Source organism: Lipophrys pholis, assembly GCF_963383615.2.
Source record: "Lipophrys pholis genome assembly, chromosome: 2".
Classification (NCBI taxonomy): domain Eukaryota; kingdom Metazoa; phylum Chordata; class Actinopteri; order Blenniiformes; family Blenniidae; genus Lipophrys; species Lipophrys pholis.
In genome coordinates, this window is record NC_137636.1 from 17,467,358 (window position 1) to 17,490,084 (window position 22,727).

Consider the following 22,727-nt stretch of genomic DNA (forward strand, 5'->3'; position numbering starts at 1 on the left):
CAGTAAACAGGCCGGTGCGCTGCACATGCAGGATACCTTGTGCACTTCCCCATTCCGCGCCGCGTCCTGTCCAAGGTATGACGTCGACCCGCCGCTCCAGCCAATCACTGCCAGCGCGAGGCTGCAGCTGAAGGGAAAGTTGCTCGTAAGAGCCGCAGATTTTTTTCCCCACTCTCATTGACATTTCAACTCCACGACGGATTCAAAGGTAGATAGATTTTCAACGGGACCTATAAGTTTGTATTTCGGTGACACGGAGGAGAGATCCGGGGAGGAAAGAAGCGGCTTTATGCGAACAGGATACCGGTCAAACGCCCTGCCGCCTCTTGTCCGGTGAGTTTGGGGGGGGGACTTTACTTTCTAGACTGCCTTTATTTTTCATTTAAACCCAAGTTAACAAGAAATAAATGAATTTGTCTCCTTTTTGAGAGTACAATTTTCCCAAATTTGGCACCGTTTCAGCAGCACAGGAGAGAGCGTGCGTGCATATGGATTGTGGCAGGAAAAGTTGGCTAAAATTATTGGTTAAGCGCCTCCACATTGCTCCATTGCAGTCTGCAGGAGGTGTGCACCCACACAAAGTTGAACACAGCGAGCTAATTTCGTTTTTGTTGTCATCGCTCACACGCACATGCAGCGTGTAATTAGCGATCTTCAGCGAGGAATTAAGCGCACGTCACTCCTTTAAAGGCGCCCATTATCGTGAGCTTTGCGCTGAGGAAATTAAAGGCTTCGACCTGTACAGTAAATTGAACGTGTATGGGATCCATTCAGCTCTGTGCGCATCCGTCAGCGCAGTGGGAAAAGCCGCTGTCCAGAAATACTTTCACTTATTTTCAAGTTGCGGGCTTGACAGCAAAAGCCCTTAACCATCCAGATGCTTGATTGTCTTTCAGTCCTATTTTACAGCAACTTTTAAGAATTTCTTCTTCTAAGGAATTTGCATGTTCTTCAAGAATAACTTGACATGCTTCTGATTGACATTGATCTTGTTGTTAATAAAAATGCATTTGGCAAATAATTAGAAAAGAAGAACAATATTCTAGACTTGCCTCAGATGAACGTGTATTGTTCTTTTATTTGCATCCATTGTGCTGGTAGAGACAAAAGTTGATTTAAATGCCTCAGGTTGAGTTTTATCTGTGTCTGGCTCAGTGTTTTCTCCAGTCACGCTTGCCGAGCAGAGCTGTGACACCATTGGCCCCAATGTTTATCCCAGCCTTCAGCCTTTTGCCAGGAGAGGGCTTTGGTAGGCGACACACCTTCTGTGGAAGGCTGGAGCTCCACAATCTCCAAACAGTCCACACCAAGAGGAGGCTGGGTGGATTTGATTTAAAAAAAAAAAAATCTAAACATGGATTAACACAGTTGAGGAGAATGAAAAACCTCATGCCTTTAGAAAATGAAGTCACTGAAATGATCACAGAGCTGCGTTCAAAAGACGCCTGTAAACACAAGGCCTGTTGTCATCAACCTGCAAATATTTCCACCAGAGAAAGTTCTATGGGTTCGTGGAGTTGTGTTTCTTTATGTTCACTCAATGTGCTGAGAATGGAGCCGCTAAAGGAACTGCTGCGGCTCGCGCGCCACGTGGACCACCCTGTTAAGAAAATAAAAAAATAAAAAAAAAACAACAACCGAAGATTGATGAAATATCTGCGCCAAAGTAGAACAAGCATGCGACTCCCTAATTATTGTTAATGGCATAATTCTAAAGAGTAAATGTGGAGATGATTAATGCAGATAAACTGAGGCTGTCCTCATGAATTTCTTGGAAGTGAATAAATGTGACAGTCTGAGGGTGTTTGATGGATGAGTCAAGAATGTAGAGCTACGACCAATACATACCCTTAATAATAATAATAATAATAATAATAATAATAATAATAATAATAATAATAATAATAATAATAATAATAATGAAACCAATAGGAATTCAGAATCATATTTTTTTTCACCATGTCATTTACATCATTTAATCTAAAAGATTACGAAATATCAATTCAAATAAAACGGTCGAAATAACAACACAAAGCTTGGCTGAGCTACTGTTAATTATCAATTATCAATTATAACAACACTAGAAATGTGACAAGGATGGAAATGGTTGATTTTCAGAACAAATTATATGATATGATATCTATAAATAAATACAATGCTGTCATAAAATATGAAATATGTAATCAAAATATTGAATGTTTTAAGTGTATGTGAAAAAACATATAGGATGATAGTTTCACAATTCAAGGCAAGACTATTCAAAACATTACTTTTCAACAGAACACTCAGTAAACACACTAACGTCCAAAAACAAAAGCATAATAATAATAATAATAATAATAATAATAATAATAATAATAATAATAATAATAATAATAATAATAATAATAAAAGACCATTGTAGGGTATTTCTCTTTTTTTTTTTACAGATAACGTGAATAACCTCAGGCCAAAAGTCTATGAATTTCCCAAATAAATTGTTGAAAAGGTAACCAAATTCATACAGTTAATTAATCAAATTAGATAGTTGGTTTATGTGATATAAACGAGTAAGTCATGTGAAATCCAAACTGTGATCCCAAATAAAAACAATAATTTGAGCGAGTTGACCCTTCACTATGCCCCCTATTCACCATCAAAAAACAATGTGTTTTTTCCACTCCGTTCCTCCCCCCTTATGTTTTTTATCCCCTCTTTTCTTCATTCTTTCTTTTTTGTATTTCAAAGTTTCTAGAGGGGTACAAATACCACATTGCCTCAGGGGAAAATAGCGACCAGATTAGGCTTTCCTTTCAGGGCCTGTGACATTAGTTGCTGCTAATCCGAATTGGGCTAATTGCTTTCTCAACATCACCTACATTTTTTTTTTCTTTCAGAATTCTATAGCAATCCTATCCACCTTAAACAAAACACAGAAACATACGCGGACAGAGTAAATATGTGATTGTAAAGGAGTCCTGGTAGCTATAACTTGTGATGGCCTGGTTGGCATACCAGTGAAGATTGAGAGGAGTGAAAATACAGAAATCTCCTGAGCGGAGACAACGAATTAGCTCTCGGTGCGGATTTACAGCTTAAACCAAATAAATCAATGACCTACTGGAGGTATTGTTTCCAAAGAAAACTACTTGACAAACTCATCGTGGAATCTGTCTTTCAGTGGAGAAAGGTTAGTGGTGTGATTTTATTTTTTTATTTTTTGACAGCTGCAATCTGTGACAACTGAGTGGTAAGAACATTTGCACCACAATAGGTGGGTTCCGGATGTGAGCGTATGCTTTTTGGAAAGTTGCAGAAGATGTCTAAATATTACAGATTTTATTGCTTATAAAAAAAAACAAAAAAACATGTGGCTTCCAACAGAAACCTTTCCTGCAGCTGTCACGTTATGACATTTAAGTTAATTCTGCACAAGTTCAATGTTCCGGTCAATAATCTATTGTAGTGTTACTTTTTAAACACCGGCTTAATTTTGTCTCACTCTGAAAATCACAACAATGTGGGAAACGTAATTGGCTCTGGAGTTTATTCAAAGAGTAACTCCACCTCCAGAGTGTCCACTCATCTTTTACAGTAAATCCCAACAACACAAGCTCCCGTCATACCGCAACCCCCTGTTAGATGGGGTGACTGGACTGGAGAGGGGCGATGGGGGTGTTTGTGGTCTAATGCATGTCTAATACGGCGGGGGTCCTTGACGTGAAAATGTTTGGGGACCCCCCCCCCCCCCCCAAACTGATATAAGCTGCAGTCATTCACGGTAGGCCTATAGGCTGAGCCACCAGTCTAAGTGAGTAGAAACAATGCAGGAAGGAGAAACAGATGAATGTGCTCGTTTAGTTTACGGGTTGTTTGATGAAGGAGTATTGGCCAAAGTGTTGTTCCTCTCCGCGGGACCCTCGGTGACAGTTTGAGCCGGTCCTCTCAGCTCATTATCTCGCCGGCCCACTGAGGGCCCCATTCAAGCCGGCCAGTCCCTCACCCCTCCCTCTCCCTCTCCCTCTCCCTCTCCCTCTCCCCCTCTCTCTCGCTCTCTCTCTCTCTCTCTCTCTCTCTCTCTCTCTCTCTCTCTCTCTCTCTCTCTCTCTCTCTTACTCTCTGGCAGCGTCGTTTGTCTACTCATTGAACCCATAGTCAGGAATGCGATGGTTGTTAGGGAGCCCTCTTTCACCTCCGAAGTGTTTTATTGATGAGCTCTGACTTCTCCTACTTTTTCACATGTCAAAGAAAGTCAAGTGTAGGCCTCCGTGACTTCACTTCATGGCCTCTCGTCTACTCCCCAAAAAAAGCATTTCAGTCCCCTCCCCCTGCTTCTGCCTGTCCCTCTCCCGTCTCGGGATCCCTCTTTTTACCCTTTCACGCACCCCCTTTTCTGCCTTAACTTTGGCTTCAACGTCCACACAGACCTCATTCTCTTCTTCTCGGTTCTCCTCCTTTTGGAGAGAGCGGCGGGGTTCCTCAGTGCGCAGACTGGTGCTGCGCAAAGCGCAGAGTGTACGTACAAACACGGGCGCAGAGGGGTTGCTTTTGGGTGCGTTGAGCTGTGCGTTAATAGTCAAGTCATTCAACCAGCCGCGGTTTGGGGGAGCGTGTGGCCATGGCTACACAGTCATTTGCTTTACTTTATTTACGCGTGCTATTTGCTGTCAGGTCGCAGGAGTGACGTCGGCCGCGGCTCGCAAATGTGTCCATAAAAAGCACCCGAGCTTGCCTAAAGGCTGCGCTCTTTACACATGGTGCTCATGTTGACAGGAGGACTAAAACTATTCTAGGGGAAGGTGATACTCAAAAGAATCAACACAAGCACGTGGTGGACATTTTTTTGTCTGGTTGTTTTCTGGTCGGTGGGGGTGGTTGGGGGAGGGGGGGGGGGCTCTTAAACTCTATGAACTTATATAGTAAATATGTTTGTATTTACGCAATCAAAGACGAAAGACAACTTTTATCAGCCCGTATGAAGTCAGATCATATCGGAGAACCTTTTGGTAATTTCATTTTGGTCCACAAATTCGTGGAGCATTTCACGTTTTTCTCTCTTGTTGATTTTCTTCTGCAGGTTTGAAGCAAATCACAAAGATATCAAGTAAAACTACAGAGGCATGACCACTGCACCACATCCACCAAACTTTCCCATAGTATGATTGGCCGCGTCGCTCGAGCGTTTGTAGAACACGGGGTGCTCCAGAAAAGGACGCTGCAGCTCTTTGTGACTGTAACGTTGTGTTGTGCGCTCCAACATTCACGTGTGCGCATGCAGCTCCACCGCGAGTTTCTCTTCCCTCCTCCGGAACTGGCTACAGCCTCGGGTTGGAGCTGCTGGACATGCCTGAGAGTCTCTGCACGGACCGAGTTCAGCCTGCAACCAGAATGGAGCTTCCCGTCCAATGGGGCATTTCCGAGGCAGTTGCTCTGCAATAGGGCAATATTCAGCAAGTGAGCGCGCAGGGTATTTGCATGCGTGGGCTGATTAGTGGGTTGGGAAGACTCTCTCTCTCTCTCTCTCTCTCTCTCTCTCTCTCTCTCTCTCTCTCTCTCTCTCTCTCTCTCTCTCTCTCTCTCTCTCTCTCTCTCAGTGGCTCGGCCCCGTTTCCCGCTTTGGCTGTGTGGTGCAGGGGGAAGTGTTTATATGGGGGATGATGACAGAGGTCGGGTCGCGCTAATGGGCCAGTGAAGAGCGGTGGAGGGAGGCGAGATGAGGAGAGGAGAGGCGAGGCGCACACAGCAGACCAGGAACACATACATTAATACACTTGTTCCATCACCAATCAGCATAGGTGTGCTCATTCTCTTCCCCCCACCTCCTTCTACCATTGCTTTCACCCCCTCCTCCCCCTCCCCCCCTCTCTCTTTCTCTTCCCCACTCTCTCTCTTCCCGACTCTCTCATTCGCTCTCTCACACGCCAGCGCACATCCTCGCCAAACTCCGTGCGTCCTGACATCTGAGTTCACTGTCAATCTCTGTCTCCTTCGCAGGGATATCCCCTCCGTCTCCGCCGAGAACCATTGGAAACTAATTTTTCCTCATCTTAAACTTCCTGAGAGAGACTGATTCTGGTCGGCTTTTTTTTTCTTCTTCTCCTTTTTCTGTGGCGTGGAGAGCTGGGCTGTAGTCTGTAGTTTAAGAAGGACTTTGACACCGAAGCAGGATGCCCCAAAAAGGTGAGACTCACACTGAAGTTTGTCCGCGCGCTTCAATGAATATTGTATTGCTTGGAACATGGAATGAAATTATTATTATTATTATTATTATTATTATTATTATTATTATTATTATTATTATTATTATTATTATTATTATTATTATTATTATTAATAATATTAATATTATTGTTGCTGAGTGAGGGGCATGGGTGAGGTTATGGGTGTCTGATCGTTTGGACTGTGCAGCCTGTCTTCTGACTGGACTCTCTCTAAAAAGTGCGAACAGCCTCTCGCGTCTCTGACGGTTTTATCTGCTCGATTGTGTTGTTGTGTTTCGGGCCTACCGAAAGCTTACCGCTTATTTATGACAGCAAAGAGTAAAAAGTCACGTTGGGCCAGGACAGTGATCATCGTGGAGAATGAGGCGCAATGACCCGTTGAGGAAAGGTGTCAGATTGATTCATGCAGGCGAGTCACCCAAGCGCCTTCTTAAAAAAAAAAAAAAAAGAAAGAAGAGAGAAAAGCTCAATAAAGCATTAGCAGGAGGAGAGAGAGGCCAGTTTTAGCGTGTTTGTTTGTGTGCCACGGACAATACAACTTTCCTTCTTGTTTCTGAGCTGTTTAGGTCTCCCTTTAATGACAGCCACATAAACCCCTTTTACATTTTAGCAGTCAGGTTGTAAAATGTTTTAAAACAGTTACCAGGCCTCAGCTGACTCACCAAACTACAACAGTAAAATACCTTTCTAATATGTGAGCTATTTCATAAAATATTCAAACAAACTGCTGGTGCTGCCTTGTGATAGTTTATAACTCGCCACCCCCCCCCCCCCCCCCCCCCCCCCAATACAAATGTCTAGTTATTTTAGTTGAACAAATTTATATGTGATTCAAATGGCAAATTTTATTTTTGCACAATTCAGAAAATAAATATGAAATGATAATAAATACAAAATGGCTGAATTTGTATATGTCCAAACAAGCTACTTCTACAACACTTGAATATGAATCACTCGGTGTTATTCTATAATGTGAGATAATTAAAAAACAAATTAATCCCGCGTATATTTCTTCTTTTAGCCTAAAACGTGCACCAAACGGGAGCACTGTAGCCAAGGCCTACACCAATTACCGCAAGTGAATGTTTGTGAGCGCAGGATGCAGCATGTTGAATCAAGACATTGTTGTTCCGGATTACTAAAGGAAAAGAAATGCAGATTAGATCGCAGTTAACCTCAGAAACAACAACGTTTGAGCTTTCGACCTTAAATAAATGATTAACCACTTGAACCACACGGAGCTACAAAACCACACTGGCTGCAGTGGATTTATTTTTATTTTTTTTAATCCAAACATGCTGACATCAGGCCCAAAAATTATAAATGAATAAAATGTGAAGTTTATATTCATAGGTGAGCTGATGATTTTTTGGAGGGTTGATTAATTTTTTTTGCGTTGATATATTTTCTTGGTAAATGAGCTCAAACTATTGGAGGCAGTGTGGAGGAATCCGAATGTGATTAATGAGCGCATCCTGTTTGTTAAAAAATGCAAGAAAGCTGCAATCTAAAAGTGATGGCGGCCCTCTATCTCACAAACTAATGTAGTACTAAAACACAGCCATGCAGGCCATTTTACTCTGCACACAACAACACAAGTTTTTAAGCACGGAGAGAGAAAATGAAAACTTCAGACTTCTCCCTCCCTGGCCCCCTTTTTATCTGTCCCCCCATTCAACAGCTTCTTTAATGCATTTGTCTTTTCCAATTGAGCGCCCCACTGCGCTGTTGTGTTTTTAAACCCGCTTTACAACCCTCACCAGCAGCACAAAATAACCACAAAATATTTATAACAAGAAATTACTGTTTTTACATTTATGTTTTTTGGTAGTTTTTTTTTTTTTATTTTTTTTTTTTACTCCAAACGAAACAAAGCAGCAGGAAAAAAAACTAAACAAAACCCACATTCACACACTAGCGGCACTGGGGTCACGGTCGTGTGTGTGTGTGTGTGTGTGTGTGTGTGTGTGTGTGTGTGTGTGTGTGTGTGTGTGTGTGTGTGTGTGTGTGTGTGTGTGTGTGTGTGTGTGTGTGTGTGTGTGTGTGTGTGTGTGTGTGTGTGTGTGTGTGTGAATGGTCCCAGAGGGGGTGGATGCATGCCTCCGGGTCTTTGTATTAAACTGAACTTGTTGGTGTGTTCAGTGGGAGAGCTGCGTGTTTCCAGTCGTGGAGGCCGAGTTTTCATCCCGAGTGTGTGGACGCAGAGGGAATAGGGGGGTGGTGGTAGGGGAGGGTGTATTGTTGGGGGTCCAGCAGGCTTTGCACACCAGCTTCGTAACCCCCCTCCTGGTCTGGACTTTTACAGAGCAGTGAGGCGAGCTAGACAACGTGTGTCAACTGTACAGTTTCCCCCACCAGAGCAGGAAGATCCAGTTTAGGAGAGATATAGAGGCGTCTTGCTGGGATGATGAGGACTGATTTCTTTACACGTGCTTTAAAAACAAAAACAGAGGAAACTTGAGGAGTAAAAAGCCTTGAAAGGAACACCGCTGTAAAAGAGTTATAGGCCAGGCAGTTAGTTTGAATTTATTTTGACAGGTGCTTTCGGAACAGGCCTAACAGAGATGTTAAAGCAATGAACGTGAATGTTGTCCCGCGTCAATTTTAATTAGTTTGCTTGGCAGCAACATTTAGGTTAATTGTAAATGTAGGCCAACACAAAAAAAAAAAAAAAAAGAAAAAAAAGAAATGAAGCTGCAGTAGGTTTGAGTGCATCAGTATAGCTGTGGCTGTGCTAATGTGTTGTTTTGCTTTGTCCTATAGGGAGACATTAAGTAGTGAAAACGGCAGATGATTGACTAAATTGTTATAGAGTGGACAGTCAACTCTGTTTCCAGGCAAGTTTAATTAAAATCCATACATATACTGAGGATGTTCAAGTTTTATTTTTATGCATCTTTTATGTCCGAAAAAAATAAAATAAAATCGAACGAGATGAGAAACTTAATCTATTTTACAAACATGTTTGGAAATATTATTTTTAAACTTAATTAAAAAAATGAAATTTAAAAAAAGATGTTTACAATAGATTTATGACTTGATGCTAACCATTTTTTGTTATTTCCTTGTGACGCTTAGAATACCACAACCAAGCCACGTGGGAGTCTGGCGTAGCCTCAATGATGCAGAACAGTAAGTTGTTTTTATTTTTATGTGTGCAATTCATTTGGAAACTTTTGATGACAACCGCAAGCTCCTATGTGGTTGCATGGAAACACCCACTGACACCTTCCTCCACTGCTTATTATAGCGCAATTACTTAAATCATGTTTAAGAAACACTTTAGATGCAAAAGGAGGAAGAAGAAAAAAAAAAAGATGTATGTGCAGGCATTAATTTGCATGACTTTGAGGTGCAGGGCTGAAATATTCAGAAGTTATTTGATGGTTGTTTCATTGCTGTTAATTTATTTATTTATTTATCTTGCTATGATAGATTGGCAAGTTATTATTGAACAAGTTAATCACACGTCGTCCTTCTCCTGAGAGGGGTAGAGAGAATAGGGGAGAATAGAGGGGGTTGGGTTGAGAGGGAGATTTTTTTGTTTCTGCTTGAGTTGGTATTAAATAATTGCACAGCCGTCTGCATTAGCGTTAGAGCTGGCTGCCAGGCTGCATACAAGATTAGCTGCGTAGAGAAGAGCCCTGCATGAAACATGAGGAATAGCAATAATGTCTTATGTAGATTAGTCCATATTCTTCACGGACAGACAGCATGAACTAGAAAGAGAATGCTCACATTGTAACCGCAGGCCTTCCTGTTAGGTTCAGCCTGAGCTCAGAGACGAGGATAAATATTAACAATCATATTGTCGTGGGTGCCAATCAAATAAATATATAAATAAATAAATAAATAAATAGATAGATAAATATTAAAAGGGTGGATGAAGTTGCTTTACAGGCCTGTGTTTTTTCAAAAGTGGCCCATGAGTTGAATATCTGTCTTCTTCCTGGTGTGTGTCGAAACAAAGAAGGATAAACATGAAACATTTTCTCTCTTGCTGCTGGACAAGAGGTGTATGACATCTGTGATGAAGGTGTGTGGAATAATTTTATTACATTATTCTCCATATACCTTGATGACGTGTCTGTGCTGTAATCTGTGCGCATTAGCCCAAATATGTTTGAATCCACATGACAGCTGGATTGTTGGACGTGCAGAGGTGTGATTCATGAAGAAAAACACAGATGATTATAAACTGGTGGCACTGCAGTTCTCTCTTTTTTTTTTGTACAGGCCGCAACGTTGTGCAGGATATTCTTTTTTTTCTTTCTTTTTTTTTTTTTAATGCTTGCCAGTTGTCCATTATAGAGATGATAGGGTCTTATCAAAGCTGTGTACAATACCCAGTGCTCCTGCTTTGCTGCGGATTGATGTTAATGGGATGCTCCCCTGGCTTGGCGTGTGATGTCTGGTGCGAATTGCCGAGGAGATATCATTGGGCCCGGCCCTTTGGGTTGTCTAAAGGTCGCGACGGCCTCGCTGGCTTTTGTGCTAATAACTCCTGGGTGTATATGGTGGGGAGCGTCCAAATTGACACCATATGTTTTCCTATTAGCCGACTTGCAATAGAATACAAGGCGCATAATCAGCGCCAGCGGGCGAGATCGACTCCGGGTACTTGAGGGAATTGTGCCATGATTAAGACTTAACCTTAGGAGGGTTTGATTTTTATGAGCTGTCGTTATCTGACGGTTTTATCGATCCCGAGGATTTATTTGATAGGTATAAATCAGAGTTGATGGAGCAGCTCCGGAGAACCCGCGGAGCAGGCCATGCTTAATGTGAGTTGGCCAATTTCATCGTAAGAAGTCTATTAATTCCACTTAATCCTGGAATTACCAAAGAGCAGGAGGGATGATAATGGATTTACTATCAATCAGATCCACGCTGGAAGATTATTACACACAGCGGCCAAAAAGGGGAGGTATGTTACGTGGAACAGGTTTAAACAAGTCCCCCTTTTTGTAATTTATTTAAAATAAAGTATGTACTAAAAGCCGAGTGCTGTGGCACATCTCGGAGTAGACGCCCACCGATTCCACACAACAGGACTGCAGTGGCTGTGAGCATTTGTTGTCAAATACAAACAAGGGGGGGAAAAAACTGCATGTCACTTTTAATATGTTAAGAATCCAGGCGCGCCCTCGTTTGTGTGACCGCGCGTAGCCCCTGGCCACCTTAAAACGAAGTCTCCCTCGGAGGGTAAACGAGTAGCGTCCAATTTTGTCTGAGTGATATCCAAATGCAGACAGAAAGGGTCGTTTTATCATGCTACTATTTGTCGTGACGATGCGATTTTCAAAAGCAGAGCGGTGTCATAAAGTGACATGCCTGCCACAAGTGCTCCAACTGATCTTTTCAATTAGCCTCCCATGCATGATCCGAGGCGACTTCCGCCTATTTCCAGAAATTAAGCTCAAACTTGACGTGCAGCTAGCTTTATTTTAAAGACAAATGTCAGGCAGGCTCATCATATTTTCCCCCTCTTCTATATTTGGAGCTTATTTATTGCTAAGGAGCCTCTGCTCCCGGAGTCAATGTACCGGGCGGCAGCGCAGGGGAAGGGAGCGGAGACACAGAGAGCAGCGAAGGCACTCCGGGGAGTCAGCTTTCCCATTTGGCTTCAGGTTTGCGCCTTTATTTTACGCTTTGGAGGGAATGCCATTGAGCAGTTTAGAGATAATTTTTCAAAAAGCAATCATTTTTAGACAACAACCGCTTCTAGAAATTGCTACTTTGGTGCTAATGTCTTATTGCTTTCTGTCTGACTCGTGCGTAATTATCGAGTGTTTTTTGGAGGACAACTACAGTGAATTTGCCGATTTAAGCGACTCTTCCCAAACAAGCGGTGGCTTCCAATGGAAGTTAATTTCCCCCTTTATTTCAGTATGTTGCTTTCTCTGACTGTCGCAGTTGTCGGTTATTTGTCGGACGACTGTGGGTCTTGTTGACGCGCAGCAGGATAACGGTGCAGTTGTTTTAATACTGAAGTTTGACCGAAGGCTGGTCGAGTTATTTCTGGGCAGACTGGGCTGTTAGTTTATTATAGAAAAAAAACATAATGAGATGTTTTGGTTTGTTTTATGTGCTGCTATCGTTATTTTTTTTTTTCCTTCAATGTTTTGCATGGTTTCTAATTTTCTGCCTTCAGAATGAAGGTTTACCAAGCGCTGTTTATAAAATGATTTCACCTTAACACTGCGATTGGAGACTCGTTATTTCCACCTTATGGCAGGCAATTTTGAGGTCAAGTTCTATCCTTCTGCGAACTGTCTGGCAGTATTTGTTACTTCGATAATTCTGAGTTTCTTAACCATTTTCGTACATCATTACATTTAATAGAAGTGCTATTATTATTATTTTTCTTCATAAATTAGTCTGGAGTTGTGATGTAATATGATGACTCCCCACACTTTTGTCTCCATCTAGGTCACAGTGGCGTAAACCAGCTTGGTGGTGTGTTTGTTAATGGTAGACCGCTGCCGGATTCCACCAGGCAGAAAATAGTTGAACTTGCTCACAGTGGTGCTCGACCCTGCGACATCTCCAGGATACTGCAGGTGACAATTACACTCCTTTCTGAACACAAATCAGCTTGATGAAAACTTTTTTTTTGTTTTGTTTTTTTTTTTGTTCGGTGGATTCGAACTACCGCTAAATTACGAAAAAGGAAAAAAATCATTTAGCGACATACAGCTGGCAGGACTTTTTGAATTTTCACATAAAATCAGTGTTTTTGTAGCATCCATTAGATTTAATGCAGTGAGCGTGAGGTTTATTATTCCTTTAGTGGAAATTTAATATGGGCACAACAAGGAGTAATCTACCTGATATTATAAAAAAAAATTAAACGCCTAATATACCATTCAAGGCATATTTTTTGTGTTTGTAGACCCATGATGAAGTCCAAGTGCTGGACAGTGAAAAGGTGATAATTATTTGAGCCATATTAGAATTTCCGGTACTAGTCGTAAATAATGTATGTGAATTGTGTCTTTTGTTTTCCATCCAGGTATCCAACGGCTGTGTGAGCAAGATCCTGGGTAGATACTATGAAACTGGCTCCATAAGACCGAGAGCAATTGGCGGCAGCAAGCCCCGGGTCGCCACTCCAGAGGTGGTCGCGAAAATCGCGCAGTACAAGCGGGAGTGTCCGTCTATCTTTGCGTGGGAGATCCGTGACAGACTTCTGTCGGAGGGAATCTGCACCAACGACAATATACCCAGTGTAAGTGGTATTGACTGTAAGCTGTGTGCATGATTTAATTTGCCACATGAAGTCACTTTTTTTCACATGCAGTGGAGGAAAAGGAGATGGGCACCCAACCATCCAGTCTTATTAAATACACTGCGTTTCAAAGTGCGCTGCGCGCATTGCTGCACATGTGATCACCCAAACATACACTCAATTAGAAGCGGCTCGTTGTCCATTTGTGCGCTTTGCAGGACGCGTCTCCCCGTGCAGATTTATTATGATTATACTGTGCATGCCTCTGTGTGGTGCCGCGAACCCGGCGCCCATCCACATCTTTCGTCCCCACAGGTAGAGACACACTGTGACGCGTAATCCAATCGTAATCCTCATTTTTATCGTATGCAATTTGTCATTCAGGTGTCATCAATAAACAGAGTCCTCCGCAACCTGGCTAGTGAAAAGCAACAGATGGGCGCAGATGGCATGTATGACAAGCTGAGAATGCTCAACGGTCAGACAGGAACTTGGGGGACCCGGCCCGGCTGGTACCCCGGAACATCAGTGCCAGGGCAGCCCAACCAAGGTGAGCCTCATTATCACACCGTGGCAATAAAGACACCTTGACGCGTGCACGGCTGTAAGGTTCTATTAAAGAAGGAAACAACTGGACGGTCAATATCTGCGGTCCCAGTAAAAAGCATTTAAATGTATTTAAGGGTTCAAATGAACTCTACAGAGGTCGCCATAGATGGTCACATATGAATATGAACGGATTTATAGCTTACTATTCCAGTGGTTCCGGTCCACGACTCTGTCTACAGGAAGGTATTGTAAAGGCATGCTTTTGATGCCCTGAACAAGACCCCCAATTAAGACTAGTCGATTAGAGGAAGCCATAGGCCATACATGCAGTCTGAATGCCTCCACTGTCCCAGACATGGATGTGCGTGACAGCGGCTTGTCCTTTCAGCAGAGGTGTCCATCCAACAGCCTGCTTTTTCCTCCCTCCTGATGGGGAAGAGGCAGAGCTGGGGAGCTGTGCAGTGCGGGGATATTAGTACAAAGGAATGTTTTCCTTCACACGCAATGATTGGTTATGGGAACGGTCCGCGCTACGTGTAATTGCTCATTAGAGGAGGCTTTGTCTCACATTATGGCAACATGCAGCAGTGAGGAGATGGTAAGGCTGCTGTGGAAATGTTCCACTTCAGAGGATTTCCTGTCGGCCTGTTGCAGGCCCAACACTGAGCCAGTTTTTTTTTTTTTTTTTTTTTAGAAAGGTCACTTTATTACGTTTGCTTTGCTTCTGAAACACAGCGTTGTCTGATTTACCGGAATTTAGTGCATGAAAGAAACAATCATTTGCAATTGTTTGAGGAGCCTTCGACATCCATGAAGCTATTTTCAAGCAGAATAGCATTATTATTATTATTATTATTATTATTATTATTATTATTATTATTATTATTATTATTACTATTTTTATTATTATTATTATTATTATTATTATTATATTTTAAAGCGCACAAGGTGAAATTATCATTACAAATATATATTAGAATATAAATATGATAAAGTAATGTCTAACAACAACAACAATAATGATTAATACTACTACTACTACTAACAATAATAATAACAACAACAACAACAATAATAATAATAATAATAATAATAATAATAATAATAATAATAATAATAATAATAATAATAATAATAATAATAATAATAGGTTGTTGAATTGAGTGGTTGTGTTTCCATGTCTGGGTGAAGCTGTTGTTTTGGTGGAAGGGAAATATGTTTTCCATCAGTCGGCCGGGTAAACAGATATAATGGCTACATGGAGAGTGACAGGGCCCCAAAAGAAGACAACTCTATCCAAAGAGGAACGAATAAAAACTCCGCACCGATTGCGTCTTTCATCTCTTTCTCTTTCTCAGTTGCTGGCTATATGGCTCTAAATCCCGTCTATAGGATTTAGTCTCTCACTTTCTCTTTCAGTTTTAAGCGGTTTCTCAAGAGTGTTTTGATCCAGTCTCAGCAGCTGAAAGGTGCCGCAATTGGTTCGGTATCTCTTTTTTGCCGCTTTTCCGCCTCACTGGCTGAGACATCGTGATACCAAAGAATGAGTTTATTTCCCAGCGCTTTTATAAAGAAAACAAATCCCATCCTAGCGTCAGTGGGTCTGGCAGACGGATAATAGCTGCACATTCACTCCTTTTTATGGATTATCCAGAGGGAAGAAACAAATAGGGTGGATACAAACTATTGGCCTATAGAAGAATACTTTGCCTATTATGCAGCAAGGGAAATTGTCAAGAAACGTGTCGCCTCAGGTTTCCATCACCAGCACTCACATATAGAGAAACGTGTTTCCAGGCCCACATGAAGCAAGGGAATGTAGTTTGAGGAAAAACCTGCAACTTCAATGCACAATATTGAAACTTTAGGAAAGCTCACACACACTTTAACACATAAACCTGTCCATGCAGGCTGCATATTATGCATTTTAAAGGCTACAGAAAAAAGGTCACTCTCGCGTTTGCAAGGCTGCACCTGGTTCAACTTTACAGCAAGCAGCTAAAGGCCTGCTGAACTTAAACACAATCTGCAGAGGAAAAGCTGGAGTTACACTTCACGAGTTCGACCCGCGGAGTCTGACAGGCATCACAGAGATATTACATAAACCTCCCTCGATCAACGCACCCGCTGCTTAATTTCGCATTAACTTCTCGGTGTGATAATGATGTCCAACAACAAGACAGACATTAGTCGATAAGCCTCGCCCTGCAACTGAAGGGGCCTTTGGGCCCACCGCGGACAAACAGGAGCGGTGAATAGATTGGCCTTATTTTGGTTGTTCAGGGGGTTGCATGCTCTCTCCTCACTCATTTGTTTCCAATTGAAGACAGAAATCCTGACTGGCGTGTAGCTGGCCGGGGGACGTGATTAATGATGGTAGTGGATAAGGGTTAACACACTGGACTCAAAGCTCTGTTGACTGGGATCCTCGTGCGCACAATGCCAAAGTACTATAGCCTGTGCGCCTCCAGAGAGAGAGGATCCTTTTGTCATCTCCTCCAATACCCCCCCTCCCATATATTACACCCACCACCGAGGGCTCACTGCTCGTCCCTGGCTGTGTCCATAGTTTAATGGTTTCCCTTACTCCTGGAGGCATTGTATCATTCTGAAAAGCGTCTTCTTCTATTCAAAAGTTGGTGGTCACCTCAATGGCTATACCAACGCCCATATGGGAACGACTATTGAGGCTCGGCTCTGTCCTAAAAAAAAGAGGGGGCTAGAGAGTTTGGAGTTTTAATACATTTCATAGGGCCTGAAAAGAGGCTCGCCACATCTTGTCACATTTCTCTTAACCTTTTGAGAACACACGCCATTGTTGTGACACGAGAAGTCCGCGGAACCTTTTTCCTCCGCCAGACTGTTTTTCCCACAATATTTTACAAGTACCTTAACCGCGTGGCCTTTTTTTTTTTTTTTTTTTTTTTTTTTTTTTTTTGGTAATATTGTTTCTTTTCACGCTGGCTGTCGCATTTCATCTGGAAACATTAGGAAGAAATTGCCATAATTCCTCTGATTTTCAATTAAATTAACCATGATGGGGTTTTTAATTAATGATGTCGCAGCGCGGTCTGTACAATTAGCTGGAGGCTGATACAACAGGCGGCCCCGGTAATTCATTATTCAATTAGCTTAAGTGAATGTATATTTCCATTGAATATTTATTTATTTATTTTTTTTTTTCAAATGTGCAGATGGCTGCCAACAACCGGACGGCGCGGGAGAAAACACAAACTCCATCAGCTCAAACGGGGAGGATTCAGAGGAGACGCAGATGCGGCTGCAGCTTAAGAGGAAACTACAGAGAAATCGCACGTCCTTCACACAGGAGCAAATCGAGGCACTCGAAAAAGGTCAAACCATTAACAAGACATTTTTCTTAAAACATTTAATCCACCTTTAATTAATTGGAAGAGAGTGGATTCACAATGTGAGGTGCAACACATTTAATGGTTTATGAATAGGTTTGATTTATTAGTGCCAAGAAGCCCTGAACTGAGGGGTTAACACCCACTCACTCAGCAATCAGCTTTTTTTTTTTTACTTTATAAACGTGTCAACCACAATCTATTGTGATGCTTATTACTGACACTTTTGTTCACTTTATTTCTACCATTCACAGAATTTGAAAGAACTCATTATCCAGATGTTTTTGCGCGAGAAAGACTAGCTGCTAAAATCGACCTCCCCGAGGCGAGAATACAAGTGAGTGATCCCCATTTTGTCACCGAGGCCAAAAGCAATCGAATGTAATGAAACACGTACAATTAAAAATAATGCTAATAACCGGCTGTTTGCAGGTATGGTTCTCAAACAGAAGAGCGAAGTGGAGGCGAGAGGAAAAGCTGCGGAACCAGCGCCGGCAGGCCAACAACTCCTCCAGTCACATTCCCATCAGCAGCAGCTTCAGCACCAGCGTCTACCAGGCCATCCCACAGCCCACCACACCGGGTAGGTCCCTCACTGCTGGGGTTCAACGCAGATGTTCCCCCGCCCCCGCCCCTCGAAAAAAAAAAATCGGATTTCTATCGGATTTTTTATGTTAAATTGCACGTTGCGCGCAATCTCACACTTGTTACACCGCTCGTGCAATTAGTTTATTACTGTAATGATATTCTCAACAACTCACATTCAGTGGGTTTAAGTCTTACTGATCCCATAACAAATATCATTAACCAGCATTAAGCAACAGCCTGCGGATTTATATGAAAAAAAAAAGGGGGGTGGGGGATGAGGGGGGGGGGGGGGGAGGGGGCGGTGAGGCCTCGGTGGCGGTGCGCTCTGGTTCACATGAAGAAGCGCCGGTGCTTTCTTTTTGATGGATGGTTGAGCAAAACTTCTCAGCTGACTATCTGCGTAATTACCGAATCAGGCAGGCACGAGGGCACACCGGCAGTGCTCGAGCTCATGCTCGCAAGTCAATCACCTGAGACACACAAACACACACACTGTACGATATCTGTCCGGGCTTATCAGCCTGTCAAATAAGGCGTCACTTCACGCAGGCACTATTTAACGCTAATGAGACGATCTCTCATGCTGGAGGACTCTCTCTCTCTCTCTCTCTCTGTGTGTGTGTGTGTGTGTGTGTGTGTGTGTGTGTGTGTGTGTGTGTGTGTGTGTCTGTGTTTGTGTGTGTGTGTGTGTGTGTGTGTTTTCTGTGGTTTCAATGTCTTTCCCCCCTCTTTTTCACCCACAGTGTCTTTCACCTCGGGGTCAATGCTGGGTAGACCGGACTCTGCGCTCACAAACACCTACAGTGCGCTGCCCCCCATGCCCAGCTTCACCATGGCAAATAATCTACCTATGCAAGTAAGTAAAAGAATACTTTCAATGAAAAATAGTAATTCTAAATAATATTTTGTGATGACTGATGTGAATGTAAGAGTTTAAGTAAGTACAATATGACGTAATTAAAAAAAATGTGTCCTGGTATTCACAAAAAAAATACTCATAATTAAATTTTTTGATGTGGTCTAATGGCTTTCGGACAGTAAAAGAATTGAAGTGATATTAGATAAAAAAAAAATCTAAGTTACAGCATTACAGTGTACTCAGCTGACAACTATGGTTGGCTAAGCTAATGTAATATTTTCTCCTTATCTATAGCCCAGCCAGACCTCCTCTTATTCCTGCATGCTGCCTACCAGTCCGCCTGTGAATGGGCGGAGCTACGAAACATACACGCCCCCTCATATGCAGGCACATATGAACAGCCAATCAATGACCACTTCTGGTACCACCTCAACAGGTAGGCAGAAAGTTCATTGTTTACCAACATGCTTGGGAATAAGTAACAATCTCAAACAGTGCACTCTCTGAAAGATCTGCCACCTCTCCTGTAATTAAGGGGTACTTGCATAGCCATCTCTGATTCATGACCTGTCGCTCCAACTTTTCCTTTCCTCTTTCCGTTCATTTGAGAAACTCCGTGGTTTTTAAATGTCTGAGAATCGATATCTCTACATCCCATATCATTTTCTCTCTGCAGTTGCATGCACAAAGCTCATTTTCATTGCCACTCCAGGCCATCATGTCAATCCCCCGACTCCAGCCCATAGTTTAGTTCCACCCCATTAGGATGCTGTTACTGAGAGCCATATATACTGGTTATAGTCATGAAGAGTTAATCATGCATAACCACATTTCCTCTGTGCTAAATTGCTAATTAATTTGATTCATTTGCTGTTGTACTCTCTCTGTTTAAATGCCATTGCCAAAGCCTCAATTTATCGCGCTTGCCAGCATTTTACTGAGCAACAATGTGCAGAGCATTGTGACTCATTGCAACCCCTTGCTCGTCCACCTATTTGCAAGTGTTCAAAGCACAATGCTCTGTGCTATGAGGCTAACCAGTGTTTCGTTGTCACACTTACAGTGCATGGTGCATCTGCTTATTTAATTTAGCATGTCAGACTTGTGGAGCGTGTTTTTGCCGTTTTGTTTTGTCTTTTCACCGACGGTCCTCCCCGCTTTCTTTGTTTGTGCAGGACTCATCTCTCCTGGAGTGTCTGTCCCTGTCCAAGTCCCAGGGAGCGAGCCTGACATGTCTCAGTACTGGTCAAGACTACAGTAGGGAGAAGAGCTACTTCACCCTGTAACCACCCACTCCACCATCGCCCTCTGGCAGTGCTCCTCACACATACACGGCACAGGAGAGTAGAGAAGGCGAGAGATGGTTGAGAAGAGGCAACAGACAGGAGAGGAGGAAGGAGAGAGAGAAAAAGAGACACACTCTGGGAGAGCCTTGGGACGTCTGGGCTGTGTTTTTCCAGTGGGACAGTGTGCTGTTATGTAGCTCTAGGCACGTTCGAACGAGGACTTGGAAGAGAGAACAACGATGGAAAGACAGAAAAAAAAAAAAAATGGACCTCTGTAAAGTGCCCGGTGTTAAATTTTTATGGAACAAAAACTTATGTTTTTTTTTTTTTTTTTTCTATTTCCAACTTCAGTCATTGTTTCCTTTTTTCTCTGGTGTGTTTGTAAATGGCCATTTGTATGTTAATATGAAAATCCAAGATCAAGTACTGATAGATGGACTGCTAGAAAACCATGTTGGTCTTGCGTTTGTTTGAGAGGAGAACCTGAGAGATTCTGCCATGACTATCTTTTTAATCTGCTTATATCGAGACTTTCTACCAGCCTTTGCATGGTCACTGGACGCTGTTGCATATCATTAAAGATAAAAAAAAAAAAAAAAGCTGGAGGGGAAGACTCTTACTGTGTCAAAAAAGAAAAAAAAAAAATATTTATTGGTCCTATTTCTTAAGAATGGATATTGAGCAGAGGATACTCGAGCTCGATCCACCCACTGAGGCCGTGGCCTTGGCTCCTCTGACATGAGCCTGCTTGTGCTAACTTATTAGACACGGATGACTATCAACTGCTCCAAGTGTGCAAAGACAGTGCGACATGCTACACAACTTGGAGCTCTTGCTTTGGTGGTTGGATTGACTCCGGATTACCGCAGAGAACATTAAATGTGGAAAACAGGTGTGAAAGAGAACCTGTAGTCTGTAAATGGTAGACTGCGTCTTCGATATAATCCAGTTTGTTTATGTCAAAATGTAAAGTACTTGTCTTCCCTAGAAATCTTCCAGAAAGATTTCTTCAATAAAAGTTGATTTCATTTAATATCCCTGAGAATATTCTATAAATGTTCCATGCATCATGAAATACATTTCTTTAGGGTCAGGTACAATTTGTCTCTTAGGTATAGTTGTATTATAGTGTCCTATGGTCAAAAAAATGTGCAACTAGAAATATTTAATTCCTATAATTATGATTAAACATTGCTTGACAGAGTTTTAAACTTAAGTGTTTGGCAGTTGTTTACAAGTACATATCAGATTTAATCATTGTTGATTGTAAAACAGACCAAAGCCTTTGTATTTCATCTAGTACACAATGTTTTTTTTAAGATATTAGTCTTGTGTTGCAAAATTTTGTAAACACGGTTCTGTTCAATTACATTGGCTTCGAGTTCGGAAGACTGCAGTCGAGCCCCGCAGTCCTTATTTATAATTGAAGACCATGGGAGGGTTTTTCTAGCATCATCTGTCATGCTCTTTTGAGTTTTTGCATTTTTATTTCAGTGTGTACGTAGAACATGGACACGTACTTGGTTTACGTCTGCTTCTGAGATAAAACGTCGACACGCTGTCTCTTAAATATTTCAATTTAATTTTATTTAAAATGGAGCTTTCTAAATGTATTTTGTGAAAACTATAAAACATTTTGTACAGTAAAATTGTGTCTTAAAGAAAGACTTCTTGCCTGGTCAATGCTGTGTCAGTGCGCACTGAGCAAGTAGAAACAACACAAAACGCATTATAGCTGAAAATCCAAATAACTGTAATGCTAACAAGTTACAGTTAAATACAACAAAGCCTGAGATACATATAACAACATGTCTAATTCCCACCGAACAAAGGTGTCCACTATAACAGGCCTGCCTTGATGTATGTGGTCGAACACAGACCACACAGCACAACACCACAAACACAATGGGAAAGGTCAAGCAATTCACCACCATGGCTCTTGTTTTAGTAGAGTTACGATGGTATGGAAAAAAAAACAGAACCAATGAAGAGGAGGAGAGAGAAAAGAATAAAAAAAAAAAGTCATGGAATAAAGCAGTCAGTGCCTAGAGCGAGGCAGAGGAGCGATTGTGTGGCAGAGTGAGTTATTTTGCTTCACTTGCTGCCTCAGCAGGAGGGGGGGATTTGTGTGTGTGTGTGTGTGTATGTGTGTGTGTGTGTGTGTGTGTGTGTGAGTGTGTGTGTGTGTGTGTGTGTGTGTGTGTGTGTGTGTGTGTGTGTGTGTGTGTGTGTGTATTAGAAGGGGTATGTAGACTGAGTGAGAAACCATCTAAAAGGAAACGCTGTTCAGGAGAGAGTGAGGTCAGGTAACATTCACACTGCATGCAACAGCATTAGACATCATCCCAAATGAATTAATTGAATTTACACATCCCGCTCAGTGTTTAATAGTCCAATCAGAAGTTTGAGGATTGGAGGTTAATCAGATTTTTTTTTTTCTCTTTTCTTTTTTTTTTTTAACTGGAGCTAATGCAATTTCTCTACTCATTTAATCCAGTTTATCACACAAATGGAGGAACACTGTTTCTGGAGGGGGAGACAGACGAGATGATTGCGCCGAGACAGAGGAGGAACATTAATAATTGCAGAGAGCGAATAAGAGCGCGATTCAAAATGCAAGAAAGGCCGCAATTAGTGGAGGTCTAA

At 42.1% G+C, this 22,727-nt stretch overlaps 1 protein-coding gene across 31 annotated transcripts; it reads left to right on the forward strand.

The window, feature by feature from the left end:
- The first annotated feature begins 109 nt into the window (after positions 1–109).
- On the forward strand, positions 110–21,739 carry pax6b (paired box 6b). 31 transcript variants are annotated; one of them, XM_080458729.1, is made up of 15 exons: positions 174–333; positions 5,974–6,159; positions 8,964–9,037; positions 9,279–9,332; positions 10,213–10,236; positions 12,633–12,763; positions 13,096–13,131; positions 13,216–13,431; positions 13,816–13,981; positions 17,175–17,333; positions 17,603–17,685; positions 17,781–17,931; positions 18,680–18,792; positions 19,090–19,231; positions 19,971–21,739. In XM_080458729.1, the coding sequence occupies exons 4-15, from the start codon at positions 9,320–9,322 to the stop codon at positions 20,054–20,056; spliced, it is 1,320 nt and encodes a 439-aa protein (XP_080314855.1). In that variant the 5' UTR covers positions 174–333; positions 5,974–6,159; positions 8,964–9,037; positions 9,279–9,319; the 3' UTR covers positions 20,057–21,739. The 31 variants fall into 31 exon arrangements, with proteins under 31 accessions (XP_080314848.1, XP_080314829.1, XP_080314832.1 ...); XM_080458728.1 differs by lacking the exon at positions 174–333 and adding an exon at positions 5,654–5,774; XM_080458703.1 differs by lacking the exon at positions 10,213–10,236 and having other exon boundaries at positions 124–333.
- Positions 21,740–22,727: the final 988 nt, after the last annotated feature.